Source organism: Strix uralensis, chromosome 22 (genome assembly GCF_047716275.1).
Source record: "Strix uralensis isolate ZFMK-TIS-50842 chromosome 22, bStrUra1, whole genome shotgun sequence".
In the NCBI taxonomy this organism is placed as follows: Eukaryota; Metazoa; Chordata; class Aves; order Strigiformes; family Strigidae; genus Strix; species Strix uralensis.
Window position 1 is genome coordinate 3,502,395 of NC_133993.1, and position 19,272 is coordinate 3,521,666.

The following is a 19,272-nucleotide window of genomic DNA, read 5'->3' on the forward strand; positions in this document are numbered from 1 at the left end:
GGATGGCCTGGATTACCCCCATCACACACTCCGGCTGCTGTATGTGGACCACGCCTTTCTCCAGCTCGGGCACCTGCAGGCAGAGACCCCCCCATTCAGTGACACCCCAGGATCCCATGCAGCTCCTGGGGGACCAATGCCCTCCAGCCCCAGCTGTGCTCTCCGCCCTGGCACAGAGGAAAAGCAGCTGGCCATGAGTGAAGCCAGTGAGGAGTCAGGACTGGGCTCCCTGTACCCCCGCTCTCTTCTCCTTGTCCCCTGGCGCAGCTTGAGGCCATTCCCTCTTGTCCTGGCTCTGGTTCCTTGGCTCAAGAGACTCATCCCCCCTCTCTGCACCCTCCTGTCAGGGAGTTGCAGAGGGCCATGAGGTCTCCCCTCAGCCTCCTCTTCTCCACACTAAACCCCCCCAGTTCCCTCAGCCGCTCCCCATCAGACCTGTGCTCCAGACCCTGCACCAGCTCCGTTGCCCTTCTCTGGACACACTCGAGTCATTCAATGGCCTTTTTGGAGTGAGGGGCCCAAAACCGAACCCACTCATCGAGGGGCGGCCTCACCAGTGGGGTAAGATCCCTTCCCTGTCCCTGCTGGCCACGCTAGTGCTGATACAAGCCAGGATACCATTGGCCTTCTTGGCCACCTGGGCACACTGCTGGCTCCTGTTCAGCCGGCTGGCAATCAACCCCCCCAGGTCCCTCTCTGACTGGCAATAAGCACATCTGAGGCTTAGACACAAATTTTATTTCGGAACTGGATTTTTGGAACTCCTCTTCCTCCTTCCCTCCTGGGAAGCTGGCAAACACCACAACACTGCAATAAAGGGAGGAAGAATAAAAGAAGAATACTGATTAAAACAGGCTTTGACTTGGCTTTTTGTGGTAACAAAACTCCTCCTCACTTGGGCCCAAAAATCTTTGCCCTCTCTTGGGAGGAATAGGGCTTTGTGGTCTTTCTGTTCTAGTATCAGAGCACCGATAGACACGTGGGTTTGCTCTGAAGATAATGCTTACCATGGGGCCTGCATGGACCAACTTTCTCCAGGGCTTATCTACTGCCTTAGTTGTTTTTCCTGTTTCTTGGTTTTTATGCTTGTTGCACTGTTTCTTCCACCTGCATCAATGAATTTGTTATTTTAATTTTAATTTCTGTCTGAAGCGTACAAATTGAAGACAGTGATTGTCTAAATGGAAAGAGAAACCTCTAATATTGTTGATGATGAGGAAGTAGAAAAGATCTTAGTTTGAATTTGTTGTTGTTGTTGGTTTTGTGGATTTATTTTGTTTTGTTCCATGACATGGGTTGTTTGTTCTGGAAAGCAAATACTGTTACCTTGTACTTTCTTATGGGATTCTCATTGTTGGAGATGGAACTAGACAGAGATTGAGTCTGATATTTACTGACAGTTATCTTCCTGAATCCACTTTTTTTTCAACAGGGGAGCAGATGTACTCTATTTGCTTTTGTTGAGAGATGATTGATGAAACCCTGGTTGTGAGTTATTAGACGGTTTAGCGCAGTCTCTCCTGGAATTTTTCTTCCAGTTTTCATACTGATGTACAAGTATTGAGTTCTCCAACAGTGGAAGAAGGAGCTTGCTAAATTGTGTTCTGTGTGAGATTTCTTGTAGGGGTATTCATGTTATAATTGGGTGGATTTGTAGTTTGTTAGGGATTTATAGCCTCTTAAATAAAGAGGACAGTGTTCTCTAGACTGTCAGTACTGTTTCTGCTCCCGCCAGGTCACTGTATTGATTGTGACACTGCACCAAACGAGTTGGTTTGTTTATTTATGAAAGTTGCATTCCATTTTTGGTATGAAGCCACAGCTTGCCCTCTTTGAGGTTTCTACTGTTAAACTTTTGTTTTTTTTCAGAACAAATGAGTGGAATTGAACACTGTGGGCTTTGAAAGAGCATAAGGAAATGGGATGTGTGGTGAGATGGGGCATGTCCTGGTGGTCTGCGTGCTGCTGGACGGTGTTCCAAGGCAGCAGCCTGCCAGCTGTATGCCTTGTGGATCAGCAGGAGGACTGAGGATGCGATTTAGCACAACACAGCAGCACCTCAGGATATGGGTTCTAGGTTGAACATTTCAACTCCCCCTCCTTTCAGAAAGCCTCAACACTTCAGAGCCACCAGGGAGAGGAGGTAGATTTGTTCTACCCACTGTAGGTCAGCAGGCTCCAGGGCTGCTAGACAAGACCAGAATTGATGTGGGGGAGTTTCCAAATTGAGGGAAAGTCTAAGGCAGATGAGGTAAGAAACACCCTCGACTTCCACCCAAAATCAGAGCTGATCAGCCTAGGAGCCCAGCTGCACTGGCCAGTGTGTGGTCCAGCCCACTGAAGCGTGACTGTTTGGGAAGGTGCAGGTCCAAGGGTTGGAGTTGATACATGACAAGATTTTGTGGCTGCTTACAGTGGTTGCTCCTGTGTGAGGAAGACCATGAGGTGAGATTGATGACCTCTGCTGTATGCCTTGTGGCAAATGTTCAGGCATGTGACTTCAATTTACTTAACTGCAGTCAAATCTGTAAAGTCATTTTGTACATACAAAGACACTCAGACTCTGTGAGGTTCCTAACTTGCTTGTTCAATCGTGTTTTTCAGCTTCCAGACTGATTTAAATTTGCTTCAGAGATGGAAGGGTATATAGATGAATTTCTGAACAGCTGTGATGACCTGGAGAGGCAGCTGGCAGTGATGATCAGCTTCTCTCACCACTCATGGCTATCCAGCATTGTCCAGCTCTTCCAGGGTAGTCAGACACCTATGGCCAGTGGCATTGCAAAAATACATTGACTGGCTCAAAGACATGTTCCTCAGGCCAGACTTTGACTGTTGTTTAGAGTTCTCAACTAGCAAAAACAGAAGCAGGGAAATGTGAATGTGTGAGTGTGTAGATGATTGACCTTCCTCTTCTGTGGTTAGAGCAGCTACCCACATGAAGTCTGGTTTGGACAGCTGTTTGCTGGTGCCCTTGCCATGAGTTTACCAACTCATTGTTGCCTGTTCTGTTTCTTCTGTCCCAGAAGGTTTAGCCTCAGCATCTGGTTCTTTTGCTGGGACAAAATTCAGTTCAGTTGGAGCCCACATGGTGAGAACCAGCCAGCCTGACCAAAGCAGACTGGGTCACCAAAGAAGCCTTTCTCTAGCCCTGACAGCTGCTTTGGCAAAAATGTCCAGTGGCAGCTTTTCTCACTGCAGACTCTGAGGTCTTTGCAGGAATCGTGCATCCCTTTTATCTGACTGTTAAACTGGCTGGAGTGCTCTTGTCTCCTTGGCCCACAGCAAAGCACCCACTTCCATGCCTCACAAGTAGCCTGTAAATACTTATATCCTTGATAGGCATTTGTAGCCATTTCTAGCTGGGAAAACTTCCCAAGAGAAATTTCTGCCCTCCTTGGTGCTGCTGCTCACTGAATACCCACAACTTGGTGCTGTGGGCACTGGGTTACTTGCAGGGGCCTCTTCCAAAGATGATGTAAGCTGTTAAAACAGTACGTCCGTGTGTTACTTGTGCCCCTATAACCTCACTCTACTGACCACTGCAGTTCTTGAAGTGCTTTTTGGTAAGCTGCAGAACCTCAGTGGGGTAAATAGACTGTCTTTTGCATAGTAAAAAGCAAACTTGGGAAGATTATATCTCTTCTTATGTGCCTGTTGCTTTCTTACTACATAACTTTGCCATCTTTACTGTAAAAGCCTCTAAATATCTGGAAGTCACCTCTTGCTGCAGTGGATTGTGTGGGTTGTGTTTATTTTTTGGGATAGTGTTCAAGCTACTGATTGTGTCCACTTTCTTATTGAAAGAGCACAACATAAGATTGTTCGATTAAGAAAATGGATCATCCACTGACTTGCTAATATCATTGAAAGTTCCGTGACAAGCCTTGTGATGGACATTTCCAGGTGAGAATGATTTAAAGACTTAATGCCACATGTGCTTGGAATAATTCTGTTTAGCTCTGTAGCAATATTCCAGGCAAGCTGTCCCCATGACACTAAGTAAATGCAGTAGTGGAAATATTGCATAACATAAATCACATACGAGACCGGGTTCTGGTTTCAGAATACCTTCTGCAGACTTGGACAAACTCTTGTCATAAGTAGTTCAGGCACTGAAAATCGCCTTGGTCCAATTTGTTTGCAGTAAATTTTAGGCTCCTGGTTACCTAGACTGCTTGAAGATACTGTTTGTAATCTTTGCATCAGATCATAATGTTTATCTGTAAATACTGGAGAATATGACCCAAATCTGACAGTCTGAGTATTGTGTAGCCTCAGGTGCTGACATTTGACTTTTCTGGAGTCCTGATCATCCTTCTTTCTTCTTTACCCTGTGTAGCTTGAGGAAAGGGTCTTATTGTAAGTAGTGACTTTTCTCAGTGCTTGGACATGCTTGAACAAAAATTGACGAATATGTGGCATTATTTGGTTTGCACGCATGGGCTGTTTTTGCTTTGTTGTGACCAAGCTGGCTCTTAATTTTGCTCTTGCTTCTGCCCGTTCTAGGTTTTGGTTATTCCATGCTTTCTTTGAGACTAAGAAAAATACTTCCCAAACACGTGAGACAAATGTCTTTCCATCAGAGCCCCTAGATGAACAGGCTCATTCAGTGGCAGAAAGCTACTTCTTTGGGTAAGGATTTTGCTTGCGTGCTTTAAGCTTGGAAATTAATCTTTTTTTTCCTGAGGATAAGATCAGCCTGTGAATGGCAGGGCAAGAGGTTTGGGATTGTGAGCTGCTATCAGAGCATTTGTTTGTCTCCAGGACCAGGGAATGGCTTTTTTTTAATGGGATCCTAGAGGAATTTCCCAAAGATCCTTAGGTTTTGTCCAATAAAAACATGATTTTGCATGGCAAACCTGCTGAGTATGTGTGTGATGATCAGGTAGGTGTAGAGTTGAGCTCAGACTGTTTTTTCTCATAAGATTTCCGTTGCCTCTGTTGCAAGCTAGAAGTGGAGGAACCTCTGAGAGAGGTGGTGGGGTTGTGCAGGTGGCTGTTGGCTTTCTGTCTGCTCTGCATGTGAACTGCTGATGGCTCTGCATCCTCCCTGTACTGAGGGAGGTGGAGTTGATAATAATAGGTGCTTTTAGGTGGTTGCCAAAGCTGGTCCTCCAACCTCAGTAGAGTGAAAGCAGAGGACAGGGTGGGACACAGAATGGGAAACAACCGAGAATAATAGTCAGTGTCCTTGGGGGCAGCGGGTGTGCTTGGGGACACCAGAACAATGAGCTGTATGTTACTGTGTGTGGATACACATGTGGGTTGAAACTTAGGACCTGTGAATCTGGGATGCAATGAGTGACCAGAGCTCTGGGATGAAAGTGCTCTACCAGTGGGCATTATCGTGGAAAGCATTCCTGAGGCAGGAACATGCTGGCTGTTTTTCTTTGCAGGTTATTTCAGATTTTAAACACCGTGACTGTTTTGGGGGATACAGCAAAGGCTGCAGCTTTGAGGGAGAAGCACATCCATGGTGTGACTGCAGATGGGAAGCTGTGGATCTTTCTCCTTGTTGAGTATGCCAGCGAGCTGCTCCCAGTGAGCGTGTCAGAGCTGTGAAGCCTTTTACCAAGAGGCAGAGGGATGCCTGGGAGAGGTGAGAGGCTTGGGAAGCTGGGTGTGGGGTTGGTGGTGTTAGGAAGTGGAGAAGCCCTGGTCTTAGTCTCTCTTTGGGCCAGTAACAGAGAGATTGTATATTCTTTCCTCCTCCTGCTGCTGTTCTGGCTGCTGTAGCAGAGCCATTTCACAGGCAGAGGCAGTTCTGTCTCTTCCCTGGGAGTATCCTGTGCACCTGTGGCTGGGTTTCAGGATGCCTTTCTGTTTCTTATCACTCTGTTCCTTTCTTCCTGTTCCTTCTGTGTGTTAATTATGTGTAGGTGGGCATGTCCTTTTCTGTTGTTGCTCACAGCCCTGCTCACAAACATGACTGTAACTCTGCTAATCTTTTCTCCTAATAATGCCTGTACCAAATTCTGTGTGACTTTTCTGGTGCTGTTTTCTGAGCTTGATTTTCCGTAAAGGTCTATGCCTTGGCTATGGTGTTAGGAATCCAGCCTGTGCTCAAGTGCACAGTTTTTTATAAGCCACACAGGGTGAGATACCATTGTTGGATTAAGACTGTGTACTATATGTATGTCCAATTTCAAGAAATTAAATGTTAAGTGCAGAAAACAGGACTATAGATTTGGTCATGTTCTTAGTCCGATTGTAAGAGAGGACTCGCTGTTGTAATTTGAAAGACTGAAAAGGATTCTTTCCTTCAGTCTGTGAAGAATCTGCAGAAGAGAAGAATAAATCAGACAGTGCCAAAATCATTGCTTTCCAGCAACCTCTGCTGCTAATGGCCATTCATCTTTTCAGGGTAAGACCTCTGAAGTGTATTTGAGTGGTATAAGATGGGCTGATAGCTGGGCTTTCTGAGCACTGAGCTGGAGGATTTCTTTGTGTTCAGAGATCCACTCTTTCACAGCCTCTGGCTTCTGAAAATGGTCAACTGGCAGCTAATAAACTGTGATTCTTACACTGACTGTAGACAGCAACTTAACAGGGGCAAAGCTTGGCCTGAGCATTAATTTTGTCCTTGATTTGCTGCTGAGTGGAGCAATTTTTACTTAGTTTCATATTTTCTTCTGCAAAAGGGTTGTAGTAGGTGATTCTAATATCCGTAGCTATTTAGAGAGGCCCTTAGATTTGGGGTATGTTCCTTCTGTTGCTGTTGGTAGTGGGGAATTCAGAGTGTTCACTGTCTGCTTGTGATCAAACAGAATCAGTCTGAAACGGTGGATGTTCTGAGTGACCTTCTGAACTGCACGGAGAGGGCATTTGGCAAAGAACCTCTGAAGAAGATAACTGGTGAGTCCTTACAGAAGGAAATGGAGTGGGATTGTTAATGATCTGCCAAAAGACAGAAGACGGCAGTTCTGCGTTAGTGAAGCACTCTGCATTGGTTCTGGCTCGATGCACTTATCCCCAGGAGAATCCCCTCTCCTTCATTCTCTTTACTGGTCTTTCTAAATCTCTTGCTCCAGCTCTCTATCCGCATCCTCAGTGGGTTGTGTTCCTGTGTGCCTCGTACAGGATAGGTGAGCTTCAGAGCTGGCCGTTGTTCAGATGAGCAGTTTCCAGGGGAGCTCACTCATTTCGAGTCCTTGTTCTGTTCCAGCCAAGTGCTTGATTGAAGTGGTGGTATCTCCCTGGAAAAGCTCTGGGCTCTCCTAACAGCTGTCAGGCCTGAAGCTGGGTGCTTTGAGAGCTCAAGTTCTGGGCAAACTAAACGTGTCCTGTGTGTAGATACAGCCTGTTTGCTGATTTTGGCTAGTCCTCATTTAGGGCCTGTGGAGTGAGGTTGGGACTTGACCAAGAGACAACCTGGCTTGTTCTTTTGACTTCCTCTCTAACTCTAGTCTTGTTCTCCTTCAATCTGTGTAAATTTGTGGGTACTGTGGAAATAAAAGCTGTAGTTCTATGGTGGCTTGATTGTATGTAGATCTGGATTCCCAAACGAATGGATGAGTTTCAAACGTCAGCACTTTTCATGGGCTGCTGTGACTCCTGATTTCGTTGAAAACACTCTAAAATGTAGATAACTTCTGCTGACTGGCTGCTGATTGCTTTATTGTGGCCAGATAGGTGTTGCATGATTTGCAGAACTGCTAATCTAAGTAATGATTTAGTAAATGGTAGGGTTGTTACCTGGTGAGGCTTTGCAGTGGCCTAAAGACAATTTCAGGCATGTTTCTCCCTATGGTTAGTAGCCTTCCAATACAGCTATAATCTTTAGCTCTACATTTTTGATTATTTCTGGTCTTTGTTGCTGAGTGAGTACTTCTAATAGTCAGCTAGAAGGACTGTCTTCTTTTCCTTGGTGACTTTCTACAGTCTGTTATTGATGTGCCAGTGCAGCATTTTTGCCCCTTCCTGTCATTGTTTGTTCATGTGCAGACAATGCAGAGCCACGATGGGTTGAGGTGATGGTGGAAATCTCTCCTTCCTTGACCAACCCAGCCTACTCATACATTGTATTTCCAAGAGCATGTGTACATATATGCCCTAACCTGACCAAGAGGGGCTTGCAGCTGATCCTGGATGTAAGTGAGGCTCTAGTAGAGCATTGCACTGTTCGTCTGTCTTGTCCTGAACAGATACACAAGCATGTCTCTATTTTTGGTTTTTGGTTTGTTGTTTTTTTTTAATGGGAGCCTGAGATCTGTTGACTTTAAGCTGTGTTCTTCGGTAGTGTTAGGCTGAAGAAATTCCTGGGTCAGTTTATATAGCTGGTAGATTTCACATGTGAGTATAACTGGTAACAGCTTTTTTCTAGAAAGGCTAAGCATAGAGGTGCTAAAAATAAGTGACACTGAAAATCTGAATTGGTCATACCACTGAGTGAGGTGGTGTCTTCTGAGAGTAATAATGTGGATTGCAAAGATGAGCTGTCAAGTACTTTATATGATGAACCTAATACTTCATTTGTAACAAATCAAAATGTGTCCTGTCACCAACCTCTTCAGCTTTCTCCACCCTTTTTGTTCCTTATAGAAAGAACTTAGCATGGTAACGAACATGATATTGTAAGATGGAAAGTTGAATGCCATTACTTACTATGTCATTATTCAACTGGCTTACTGTGCTGAAATTCCTGTCTGCTGTACACAAGAAATGCATCAAAACAAAACACTGAAAAAAACCAAGTCCTTCTTTTTTTTTCAGGTTCTTGACCCATACCAAGAGCAAAATGAAGAAAGTGCTGTTGTTGTGATGAAAGAATCAGACAAAAATATCAAATCTGCATGGGACACGGTAACTGATGTGCCATTGCCAGTGACAAATACTCTTCAGACCTTCACTATTTAAAAATAGTGTTTCTCCTGATCTGTAGTAATAGACGTAATTGCATTTATCTGTCTTGAGCAAGATGGCTATTGCTCTATTAAGATTTATTTTAAAAGTGCAACACACAAATGGCTTGTTGGAAGTGCATGTTTATTAGTCTCTTGGCCTTGAAGGACAATGCTGTTGTAGGTCTGGCTGTTTGAATAGATGACTTCCTGAGAACAAATGACTGCATCCTGACACTAGTACAGGCCTCTCTTTTGCAGCCACAGACTGAATCATTGCTGTGATGCACAGCTGTCTGAATTCAAGATCTCAGGTTTTAAGAACTGCAGAGATCACAAAACATTACAAACATTAGGAAAAAGGAAGGAGAGTCAGATGGGGGCTGTTACTTCAGATGTTCCTTGGAAGCTTCTTTTTGATACTCATTTAATAAGACAGAGAAGTCTGTATTGTGTTCTGCTTTTAGCTCTTGTGAAGACCTGGTATCTCGTTGTTGGGGATGTCTTTACTTGAATCTGAGGTCTGAGAGCAAGGCAGTGGGGTGAGGGGAGGCTTGAGTTTTTATTTCTGAACACCTGAGAATTGAGTAGGGCTTGAAGAAGTGTGGGGTCAGGAGATGAACTGTTCTTCCTCAGCACGAGGAGGGTTTGAGGCAGCCAGTCCCCTCCGTGGGATCTCTGGAGGAAAGTTGACTCTGATGCCTGAATGGGTGCTTGAAGATGAAGAGCAGTGAGTCCCCTCACCCTTCTTGCCACCGCCATGACTACCTCTTCTGCTGTTGACAGCTAGCACCATTTATATGTTGCCCTGAGCCCAGTGGTAAGGGTTCATAGCAATCTGTTTCCCAGAGCTCTTTCTGTAGGTAGTAGCTTTGGGTTTGGTTTTAATGCTCTTTCAGGAACTCATTGTGCTGAACTAAGCAGCACCACAAGAGAGCAGATGCTGTGCAAGAAGATTTGCACGCTTTTGTGGAGAGGCTTGTGAAGAAAGCCTGCTGCATTAGCCACATCAGCAAGGCTTTGGGACAGCCTCAGCAGGAGCACAGTTGGTCCCAGTCCCACAGACTCCAGCCCCACAGTTCGCAGCACCCAGGGCTGCTCAGGAACAGACTCGCCTGAGGCAGCGAGAGCGCAGCAGATCCCCGCATCAGGGTGTGATTGCTGTGGCTGGTGTGTGGACACCAGACTATGACCTCTCGGCAGGGTGGAGGAGGAGGAGAAGGGTTTCAGTGCCCCAGAAATGCATTGTCAGACAAATACTTGGGGCGCTGAGGTGGTGACAGTGGCAGATAATGACCCTGGATGAGGGAGGAGCATGGCATCTGACTTCTGGCAGGCTGGAGAGGAGGAAGAATTCAGGAAGCACCAAAACTGCCCAGCAGAGACCAGGCTGCCTGAAGGGCACCAGCAACCCACTCTGTCCCTCCTCCCAGTGCTGCGTCTGGCCAGGAAGAGCTCAGAGGGGCCTTCCAGAGACTCGGGCAGCTCTGCCGGCTGGCTTGCCTGTCCAAAAGTCTCTTGAGGAAGAGCTTTAATCTGTGATCACCTTTTGGGATCACTTTGTGAGACCAGCACTCCTTTGGAACCCACAGGTAGAAAAGCCAAGGCAGAATGTCACGGTTAGAACTCGGCTGGCAGCCAAACCCCATGTAGCTGGTCACTCACGCTCCCCCTGCCCAGGGAAGGAAGAAAGGGAGACTCGTAGTTAGTAATTGTAATAAAATAAAACAATAACAGTAATAGAAAGTACAAATGGGTAATGCACAATGCAATTGTTCACCACCCACCAACTGATAACCAGCCTCTGAAAAAAACAGATCTTGCAATAGCACTCCCAGAAGCAAGAGAGAACTCCCCTCCTTACAGGGGGCCCCTCCTTTTTATCCTGAGCATGACGTTAGATGATATGGAATATTTCCTTGGCTAATTTGAGTCTGGTGCTCTGGCTGTGCCCCCTCCCAGCTTCTTGAGTAGCTGCATATGGACAGGACAGTGGGAGTTGGAGAGACCTTGATCTCTTAGTAACAACTGTAAACATCAGTGTGTTATCAGCATTCATCTCATACCAAATCGCATCCAAAACACAGCACTATTCCAGCTACTAAGAAAAAAAATTTCCACAGCCAAAACCAGGACAAAAGGCTGTATCATACAAATGTGGATTAGGAATTTCCCTAAATTCTTTTTCCAGAAGCAAGTGCTGGATGGAGATCATAGGATGGTTTGGGTTGGAAGGGACCTTAAAGATCATCCAGTCCCACCCCCTGCCACGGGCAGGGACACCTTCCACTAGCCCAGGTTGCCCAAAGCCCCGTCCAACCTGGCCTTGAACCCTTCCAGGGAGGGGGCAGCCACAGCTTCTCTGGGCAACCTGTGCCAGGGCCTCACCACCCTCACAGGGAAGAATTTCTTCCTTAGATCTAATCTAAATCTCCCCTCTTTCAATTTAGAACCACTGCCCTTTTTCCTGTCCCTACCCTCCCTGATAAAAGGTCTCTCTCCATCTTTCTTATAAGCTCCCTTTAAGTATTGAAAGTATGGTTTCCCTGGAGCCTTCTCGTGTGCAGATTGAGCCACCCCATCTCTGTCAGTCCTCACATTATTCAGCTCATTTCCCGGCCCTGCTCTAGACACACTCTAACAGGTCCATATCGTCTACTGGGGACCCTAGAAGTGGATACATTAGTCCAGGCACTGAGACTCCAAGTCTCAGATTACTGTTCAGTCACTACTACACTGCTGCTTCTGATACAGGACTGTACTACCAATTATGTGTATATTTTGAAATCCTAATACTTTGCATGCATAGCCATATACTCATACATATCAAAGCATGAATGAGAAAGGTTTGTAGCAGCTAAACAGTGTTGCTGCCAAAACTGTCAGATGAGGCTGCAAGCTTTAAATTTTTACACACTCAATAACTAAGGAATACACTGAAGATGTTGGATATAAAAGGGATGGTGAATAAGAATTATAGTATGCATATAAATTGTTTTTCATTTGGTAGGAGAAGGCAAGAACACAGGAACAGATCAAAACGAGAAGGCTGAAATCAAGTCTGTTATATAGCTCTTCAGCAGCATGTGTTCAGCTCTGATTCTCTGGCACCAGACTGTTTGATAAAACAGCAAGGTATACTTCCTAAAGAGTTATACTCCGGCTTTTGTGTGCAAGGGTTTGTTGGTTTTTTGTTTGTTAGCTTTTTAAAAAAGATAAACAATGCTAAATGTTGTCTTCTCTGATGGCATTATAGATTGGTTTGCGGCAGAGACATTTCATTGCAGACTCAGTCTGTGCCTTCTTTTTCTCTTGTACTGGAGAAGTTCTCCAAATAAACCTGACACTCTCTCACACACACACACACACACACACACAGAGACACACAAGGAATGGATAGTTTTTCCTTTCCTACTACAGGACAGTTAATGGCAAACAACTATGCAAATAAGAAGAGGATAGAGTGGCCAGAAGAGGAGGGAGATACAGTCTGTGATGGTTGCTCTCCAGCACTGGTGCTGCTGTTCAGTTAATCCTTGCTTCCAGAGCACCTGCTCACAAGCTGACAATCAGTGAACTCTGTCTCAGTATCCACGAGCAGAAAAACAGCAGTCTGATAAACAGTCAGACACCTTCTGAAGAATCTAACCCTAAAGCCCCACTCTTCGGGGAGGAGATACAGAGGAACAAGAAAAGCCCAATGCTGTAAAGAGTCTGAGAGTGCCTACTTGGGCCTTTAGATTTAAAGTCACATGCACTAACTGGATTCATTAAAAGCAGCTGGGGACTGGGGCCAGGCTTAATTAGCCAGAGGAGAAGAGGAGTGAAGGTTTGCCTCCCACAAACCTCAAAAGGGAGACCAAGGCTCAGCATGAAAGGTTGACTGAGAAGGGGGAGACAGGCTAGAAGAGTCATGAGCTTGGCTCTTGCTGACCAAGGGCTCTATATTTCCAGCCCCTTTCGTTAACTGATATTTGCAGTGCTGCAGCTTTAGGGATCGAGTTGTCTTCTCTTGTCTGTGAGCCACAGGGACACATACTGGTTGCTTCATTTTCTCTGGCCTGTGGTATCTCTGAGCCATGCTGCAGAGAGAGGATTAATTACAAGAATTGATATGACTATGTATAAGAATCTGACTATGTATCAATATCAGATAAGAATCTGTTTACTATGCATCATTATACCCTATATAATCACCATGCTACACGAGTTAGGGGTGCGTTGTTGGTGAGATGACTCCCCTATGCACCCGGCCGTTAATAAAGGAGTGTCTGCTTATCTACATCATGTGGGTGTCGATAAGTTCTTTTATTCCCTTTGGTGACATTGGGGATCAGGTAATGGGTCATGCGTTCTGGGAAAACCATCTGTAAGGGTATAATTGGGTTCCGTGATCTGCAGTAGGGGGGTCCCTCCTTGGAGGCACCCAGCTTGAGCTGCCCTGCATGTCGGATAAATAAACCCCTTATTTACTCAGCAGATTGGCAACTGTGTTCTTCAAGCAGAAACCTTGGGCTGATCCCTGTTAAGGTGGCATCCACATAAAATATTTGAAAAGCTGGCCAAAGCTGAGCCAATCAGCGACAGTGGGATGACATATTTAAGAAGGGGGAAAATAACTGCTGTGCAACAGCAGCTGGAAGAGAGGAGTGAAAATATTTGAGAAAAACAACTCTGCAGACACCAAGGTCAGTGCAGAAGGAGGAGGAGGAGAAGGTGCTCCAGGCACCAGAGCAGAGATGCCCCTGCAGCCCATGGTGCAGACCATGGTGAGGCAGGCTGTCCCCCTGCAGCCCATGGAGGTTCATGGTGGAGCAGATATCCACCTGCACCCATGGAGGAGCCCACACCGGAGCAGGAGGATGCACCTGAAGAAAGTTGTGATCCTGTGGAGATGGGCCCACACTGGAGCAGGTTTGCTGGCAGGACTTGTGACTCTATGGGGAGCCCATGCTGGAGCAGTCTGTTCCTGAACAATTGCACCCCGTGGAAAGGATCCACGCTGGAGCAGTTTGTGAAGAACTGCAGCTTGTGGGAAGGACCCATGTTGAAGGAGTTTGTGGAGGACTGTCTCCCATGGGGGACACCCCATGCTGGAGCAGGGGAAGAGTGTGAAGAGGAAGGAGCAGCAGGGACAATGTGTGATGAACCGATGACAACCCCAATTCCCCATCCCCCTTGTGCTGCTTGGAGAGAGGAGGTAGAGAAATCAGAAAGAAAGGAGGGATAGGGGGAAGGTATTTTTAAAATCTGGATTTTATTTCTCATTGCCCTACTCTGATTTGACTGGTAATAAATTAAATTAATTTCCCCAAGTCAAGTCTATTTTGCCCGTGACAGTAGTTGCTGAGTGATCTTCCTGTTTTGCACTAACGAGAAATATCATGGTATGTCATAACCCCAAAAGCATAGTGGGGGAAGAATTAAATACTCAAAGGGGAGCAGGCATTCAAGAAATGCGCATAAACACCTTGCACTAAGAGTGGCCTCTCCCAGTACAAAAAAAATCATTAACTCCTAAGATGGAAGGTGAGAAAAGTGTTGAAGAACTTCATATTCAGGTCTACTTCAGCTGTTGGTAAAAGGGTAACTTTGCTAAATGGAAAAAAAAGTTCTATAGAGGGAAGAGTATAAAATAAAGGCAAATCACAAAGTATTACTTTTAAAAAATCTGAAACAAGTGACAAAAACTCAGTGTTTAACTGATTGAAAAAAGTTTGCAGCTCTGACAACTACTGACAATGCTAATGATGAGTGTTGTCCTGAATTTAAGACAAAATGTGTGATTCCAGGTGGTACAGAGGACATCAGAGGAAAAATATGTGTCCAATCTTTGTATGTTTCTTACTAACAAGGTAATGAGAAATCTTTTTGAAGATGCCTGCAAGGATTGGGCTAAATACCACAATGGCAAAGCCAGGGTTGAAACATCTGCAGACTGTCACTGTACATTTCACTGTCATGTAATTACTGAAAAATCTTAGAAGTATAAGCAAATCAACTTGGTGCCCTTCCAGTTATGATGTGAAAAAAAGGTGAATGAAGATAAGAACTGCAGAAAGAGGAAGATTTGCAATAGCAACATTGTTGTGACCTGGAGGGAGAGAGATTGCTAAATGTAATCCTTGTCTACAAAGTGACTTTCCACTGTGAAACTTCAGCTATTGAGGTTTTATACATTAAACAAACCAAGTGGGAGTGTGTGAAACAGATGCTGGCCTGAAAAATTTTCAAAGTAAACAAGAGCAGATTGTTCAAAATTGGAAACAGAAAACATCAAAAGAATTGCTAAAGAATATAAAGGAAATTATCCTGATAGGGGAAGTCAAAAGGACTTCATTCAGAGGCATTGCCAAGAAATATAATTTTCACAGAATTCTTTATTTTATGACTGGTAACTGGGCACATGCCTAGCAGTGTCAAAGAATGCTTAACTATTTAATACTGACTTTAATATTGACTGACCCAGGGAAATCAAGAAACAGCCTTGACTGGAAACTTATTACTATTGGACTGAGTGTATTATTTCCTGAACAGTGACTTCAGAGCTAAGATTTGCCCAATTAAGAAACAGCCAACATGGCTTCACCAAGGACATATCATACCTGACTAATCTAGTGACCTTCTATGATGAAGTGACTGCATCAGTAGACAAGGGAAGAGCTAATGCTGTCATCTACCTGGACTTTTGTGAGGCCTTTGATACAGTCCCCCAGAACTTGTTGCTAAATTGGAGAGGTATGGGTTTGATGGATGGACTGTGAGATTGATATGGAATTGGCTGGGTGGCCATGTCCAAAGAGTTACAGTGAATTGCTCAACATCAAAGTGGAAACCATTAGCGAGCAGTGACCCTCAAGGGTCCGTACTGGGACCAATACTATTTAATATCTTTATCAAGGACATAGACAGTGGGGTTAGGTGCACCCTCAGAAAGTTTCTAGATGACACCAAGCTGAGTGGTGCAGTTGATTTGCTAGAGGGAAGGGATGCCATCCAGAAGGACCTTGTCAGACCTAAGTGAGCTCGTGCAAACCTCATAAAGCTCAACAAAGCAAAGTTCAAGGTCCTGCACCTGGGTTGGGGCAATCCTCATTTTCAGTACAGACTAGGGTATGAATGGATTGAGAGCAGCCCTGTGAAGAAAGACTTGGGGATACTGGTCAGTGACAAATCAGATATGAGCCAGCAATGTCCACTCACAGCCCAGAAAGACAACCATATACTGAGCTGCATCAAAAGAAGCATGGCCAACAGTTCAAAGGAGGTGGCTCTTCCACTCTACTTTGCTCTTGTGAGACCCCACCTGGAGTACTGTGTCCTGTTCTGGGGTCCCCAGTACAAAAAAGACATGGACTGAAGAAAGAGCAGGTCCAGAGGAGGACCATAAAAATTATCTGAGGGCTGGAAAACCTCTCCTATAAAGAAAGGCTTGAGAGAGTAGGGGTTGTTCAGCCTGGAGAAGAGAGGGCTCCGGGGAGACATTATTGCTGCAACCAAGGGCTGTAGTGACAGGATAAGGGGCAACAGTTTTAAACTGAAAGAGGGTAGATCTAGATTGGATATAAGGAAGAATTTTTTTTACAGTGAGAGTGGTGAGGCACTGGAACAGGCTGCCCAGAGAAGTTGTGGATGCCACATGATTGGAAGTGTTCAAGACCAGGTTGGATGGAGCTTTGAGCAATCTGCTCTAGTAAAAGATGTCCTTGTCCACAGCAGGAACATTGGACTAGATGCTCTTTAAAGGTGCCTTCCAACACAAACCGTTCTATGATTCTATGATTTTACAAAGAAATGACAGAAGTGTTTTATTTCAGTGTGATTTTTCTGAGAATTTGAAAACATTGCAGCTTCGATACAACTGGTTAAAAGGCAGCATTATCACTTGGTATAGTTCTGTAGAAGTAGCAAAGACATTTTATTTGCTTACACATTATCATATTCCTTGGTGCATAAGAAAAAGCCTTGACAAAGATATATTTGGTTTAGCTGAAGTATCTTAGAAACATATTAGTTTCTGGCTTGAATTATATGAATTTATTGAAGTATTCCACAGTTTGAGGGCCTCAGTGCAGAGATTAGAAGTATTTGATGTAGTGACTCAAATCTGCTTCTTATGTCTTTAGTGTGTTTCAGAACAGGTTGAATGATCTGACTGATGTCAACAACCACTTGAGAAACAGGCTTCTCAGAACATGAAACTAAGCGTCACTTCCCAAGTGATTTAATTCACCCATCCTGGAGCACCAGACCATGACAAATTAGTGGGGCTGAAATTACTGGTCAGCTTCAGAGAAATTTTGGGAGAAGAGCCTTCATCCTTGCTGAACAGAAAAAACTTTATCTCATTGCTTGTGGTTCCCTTCCCAATATGGAAAGTGTTTTTATAGTCCATGATTTTATAGTCCTAGTTTACTAAGTAGCAGAATAAAACAAGAAAAATAACACAAAGGATCACATGGCCAAAAAAAAAAAAAAAAAGTTCTCTTTAAAACTGAGAGAAATAAAGTCCATCTGTCTAATTGCAGGAAGAGAGAGGACTAGCTATCTCCACCGGGAATAAAAAGGATATTTTAATGGTCCCGTTGTGCCTTGTCTCAGGTTCAGACTCTGTGGCCCGTCAGGAATTCTATACCTAAAAGTATATGGATGGGCATGGTATCTGCGAAAATACCTACTTCTGATAAGGTGCAAGAGATCTTCCTCTCTCTGACTCTGTTAGAGATACAGCACCTCTTTCTTTCTGCCTTTGGAAAATCAAAATTAGTTCTTATTTAGAGCTACTAGAGAATATACACCTTGCGGTCAAATCTGCATTAACAGAATGTTTTCCTCCTTCTTGTTTCTTTCACACTGACAAGAGAAGAAACACTAATGCACCCAGGATGCTAAGATGTGAGTGGTAAGGTAAGAACAGGGATGGAATTAAAATTTCTGTGATTACTACAAATGCATATATTAGACATATTTATACCTTTGTTCTACTGGGGAGTGAGGAAAAATTCTCACTTCCCTCCCTCACAGTGGAACAATACAGGTATTCTTGAAAATCTCTGATTTTTTTTTTTTTTTTTTTTTTTGAGATTTCAGGACCTGGGTTTGCTAGCTTTCTAAGCAGTAAATTTCTCATCTTGCTAAGGTTCTGTTTGACACATTTGATATGTTTGCCATCAGAAAAAAATATTTGATTCAAGATAACAGTTTACAAAATGAACTAACACCCTACAGGAGACAGTCTAGGAAAAGCAACATACTGAAAAGGTCATTGTGTTAAAACTGATGGTGGAAAAATGCATAAATTCAAGGAGTATCTGGACAACACTCTTAGTTGTATGGTTTAAATTTAGGTAGTTCTGTGAGGAGCAGGGAGTTGGACCCTTATGGGTCGCTTCCAACTTGATGATTTTATGATTCTATGAAATTGTGGAAGGGGAAAAGTGGTTTCTTTTGCCCACAATGGGAGAAGGGACACAGAAAGTTTTTCAGTTAAATTACAATGGGAGATTTTGGGTAAATTTTTAAGAGAAAACTGAATAACATTAACTTTTTAAGAAGAAACAAAGGTGACTAGGGACCATGGGAAATCTATGGTACTGGAGATTTTAAAGAACAATGTCCAATGTTTCAAGCAAAGTAGAGTTCATTCTTCCTTGGAAAAGGGAAATGGACAAGATCAGTTCTTCCAAGGTATCTTTTTAACTTTTTATTCTTGGGAACAGAAAGGTTATTTTTAAACTTCATAAGCAGACTATGCCTGAGAATTCAACCGATTATAATTCTCATTCTATTCTCAGATTTATGGAAGCAACAGCAGAGCAGAAGCCCTGCTCCCTTTCAGCCTGAAATGCCATTAATATTTATAGTTGAGCTTTTCCAAACCCCTAGCTTTGGCCTTCTGCTCCAAAATACCATTTTGTCATAGTGATAAAGTACACAATTCTGGCCCCAATTCTTCTATTATTCTTTCTGAGAGATTTTCTTAACTTAACATGTGTTTACCCAACAGTGCACAAAGTTGTTTATCCAGATGATGTCTATATAAAATGGGAAAGTCAAGCTTTTCAAGTCATGTTTAAGTAGATATCTAAAATAGGTGAGGTGAAACAAATATTATGGAGTTAGTGCCTGCTGTGCACCTTAGAAGTTAAGCTAAGTGTTTGGGAAGGGAGAGGTAGTGAGACCTGCAGGAATGTGTGATTTGTTAACCTGTGCTCCTTCAGAGTACACAGAAAGAATACAAGCCTTTGAGAGGCAGGAAACGCCTGTGAAATTATTTGAGTTCAGAACCTGAAAAACATGAATAGGGAGATACAGAAAATTATACCTTCATTGTAGATCAGCCTGATGAGAGCTAGTTTGACCCACTGACAGTCAGCCTCTGTTTGCCTTGTTGTCTGCAGTGTAATCTTGGCTTTCCCACCTATGATAG

The 19,272-nt window shown here is 44.0% G+C and overlaps 1 protein-coding gene across 1 annotated transcript; it reads left to right on the forward strand.

Annotated features, from left to right (window-relative positions):
- The first annotated feature begins 3,823 nt into the window (after window positions 1-3,823).
- Window positions 3,824-8,987, forward strand: LOC141953551 (myb-binding protein 1A-like protein). The gene is made up of 6 exons (XM_074892215.1): window positions 3,824-3,906; window positions 4,510-4,635; window positions 5,400-5,602; window positions 6,270-6,367; window positions 6,771-6,858; window positions 8,716-8,987. The coding sequence occupies exons 1-3, from the start codon at window positions 3,893-3,895 to the stop codon at window positions 5,563-5,565; spliced, it is 306 nt and encodes a 101-aa protein (XP_074748316.1). The 5' UTR covers window positions 3,824-3,892; the 3' UTR covers window positions 5,566-5,602; window positions 6,270-6,367; window positions 6,771-6,858; window positions 8,716-8,987.
- Window positions 8,988-19,272: the final 10,285 nt, after the last annotated feature.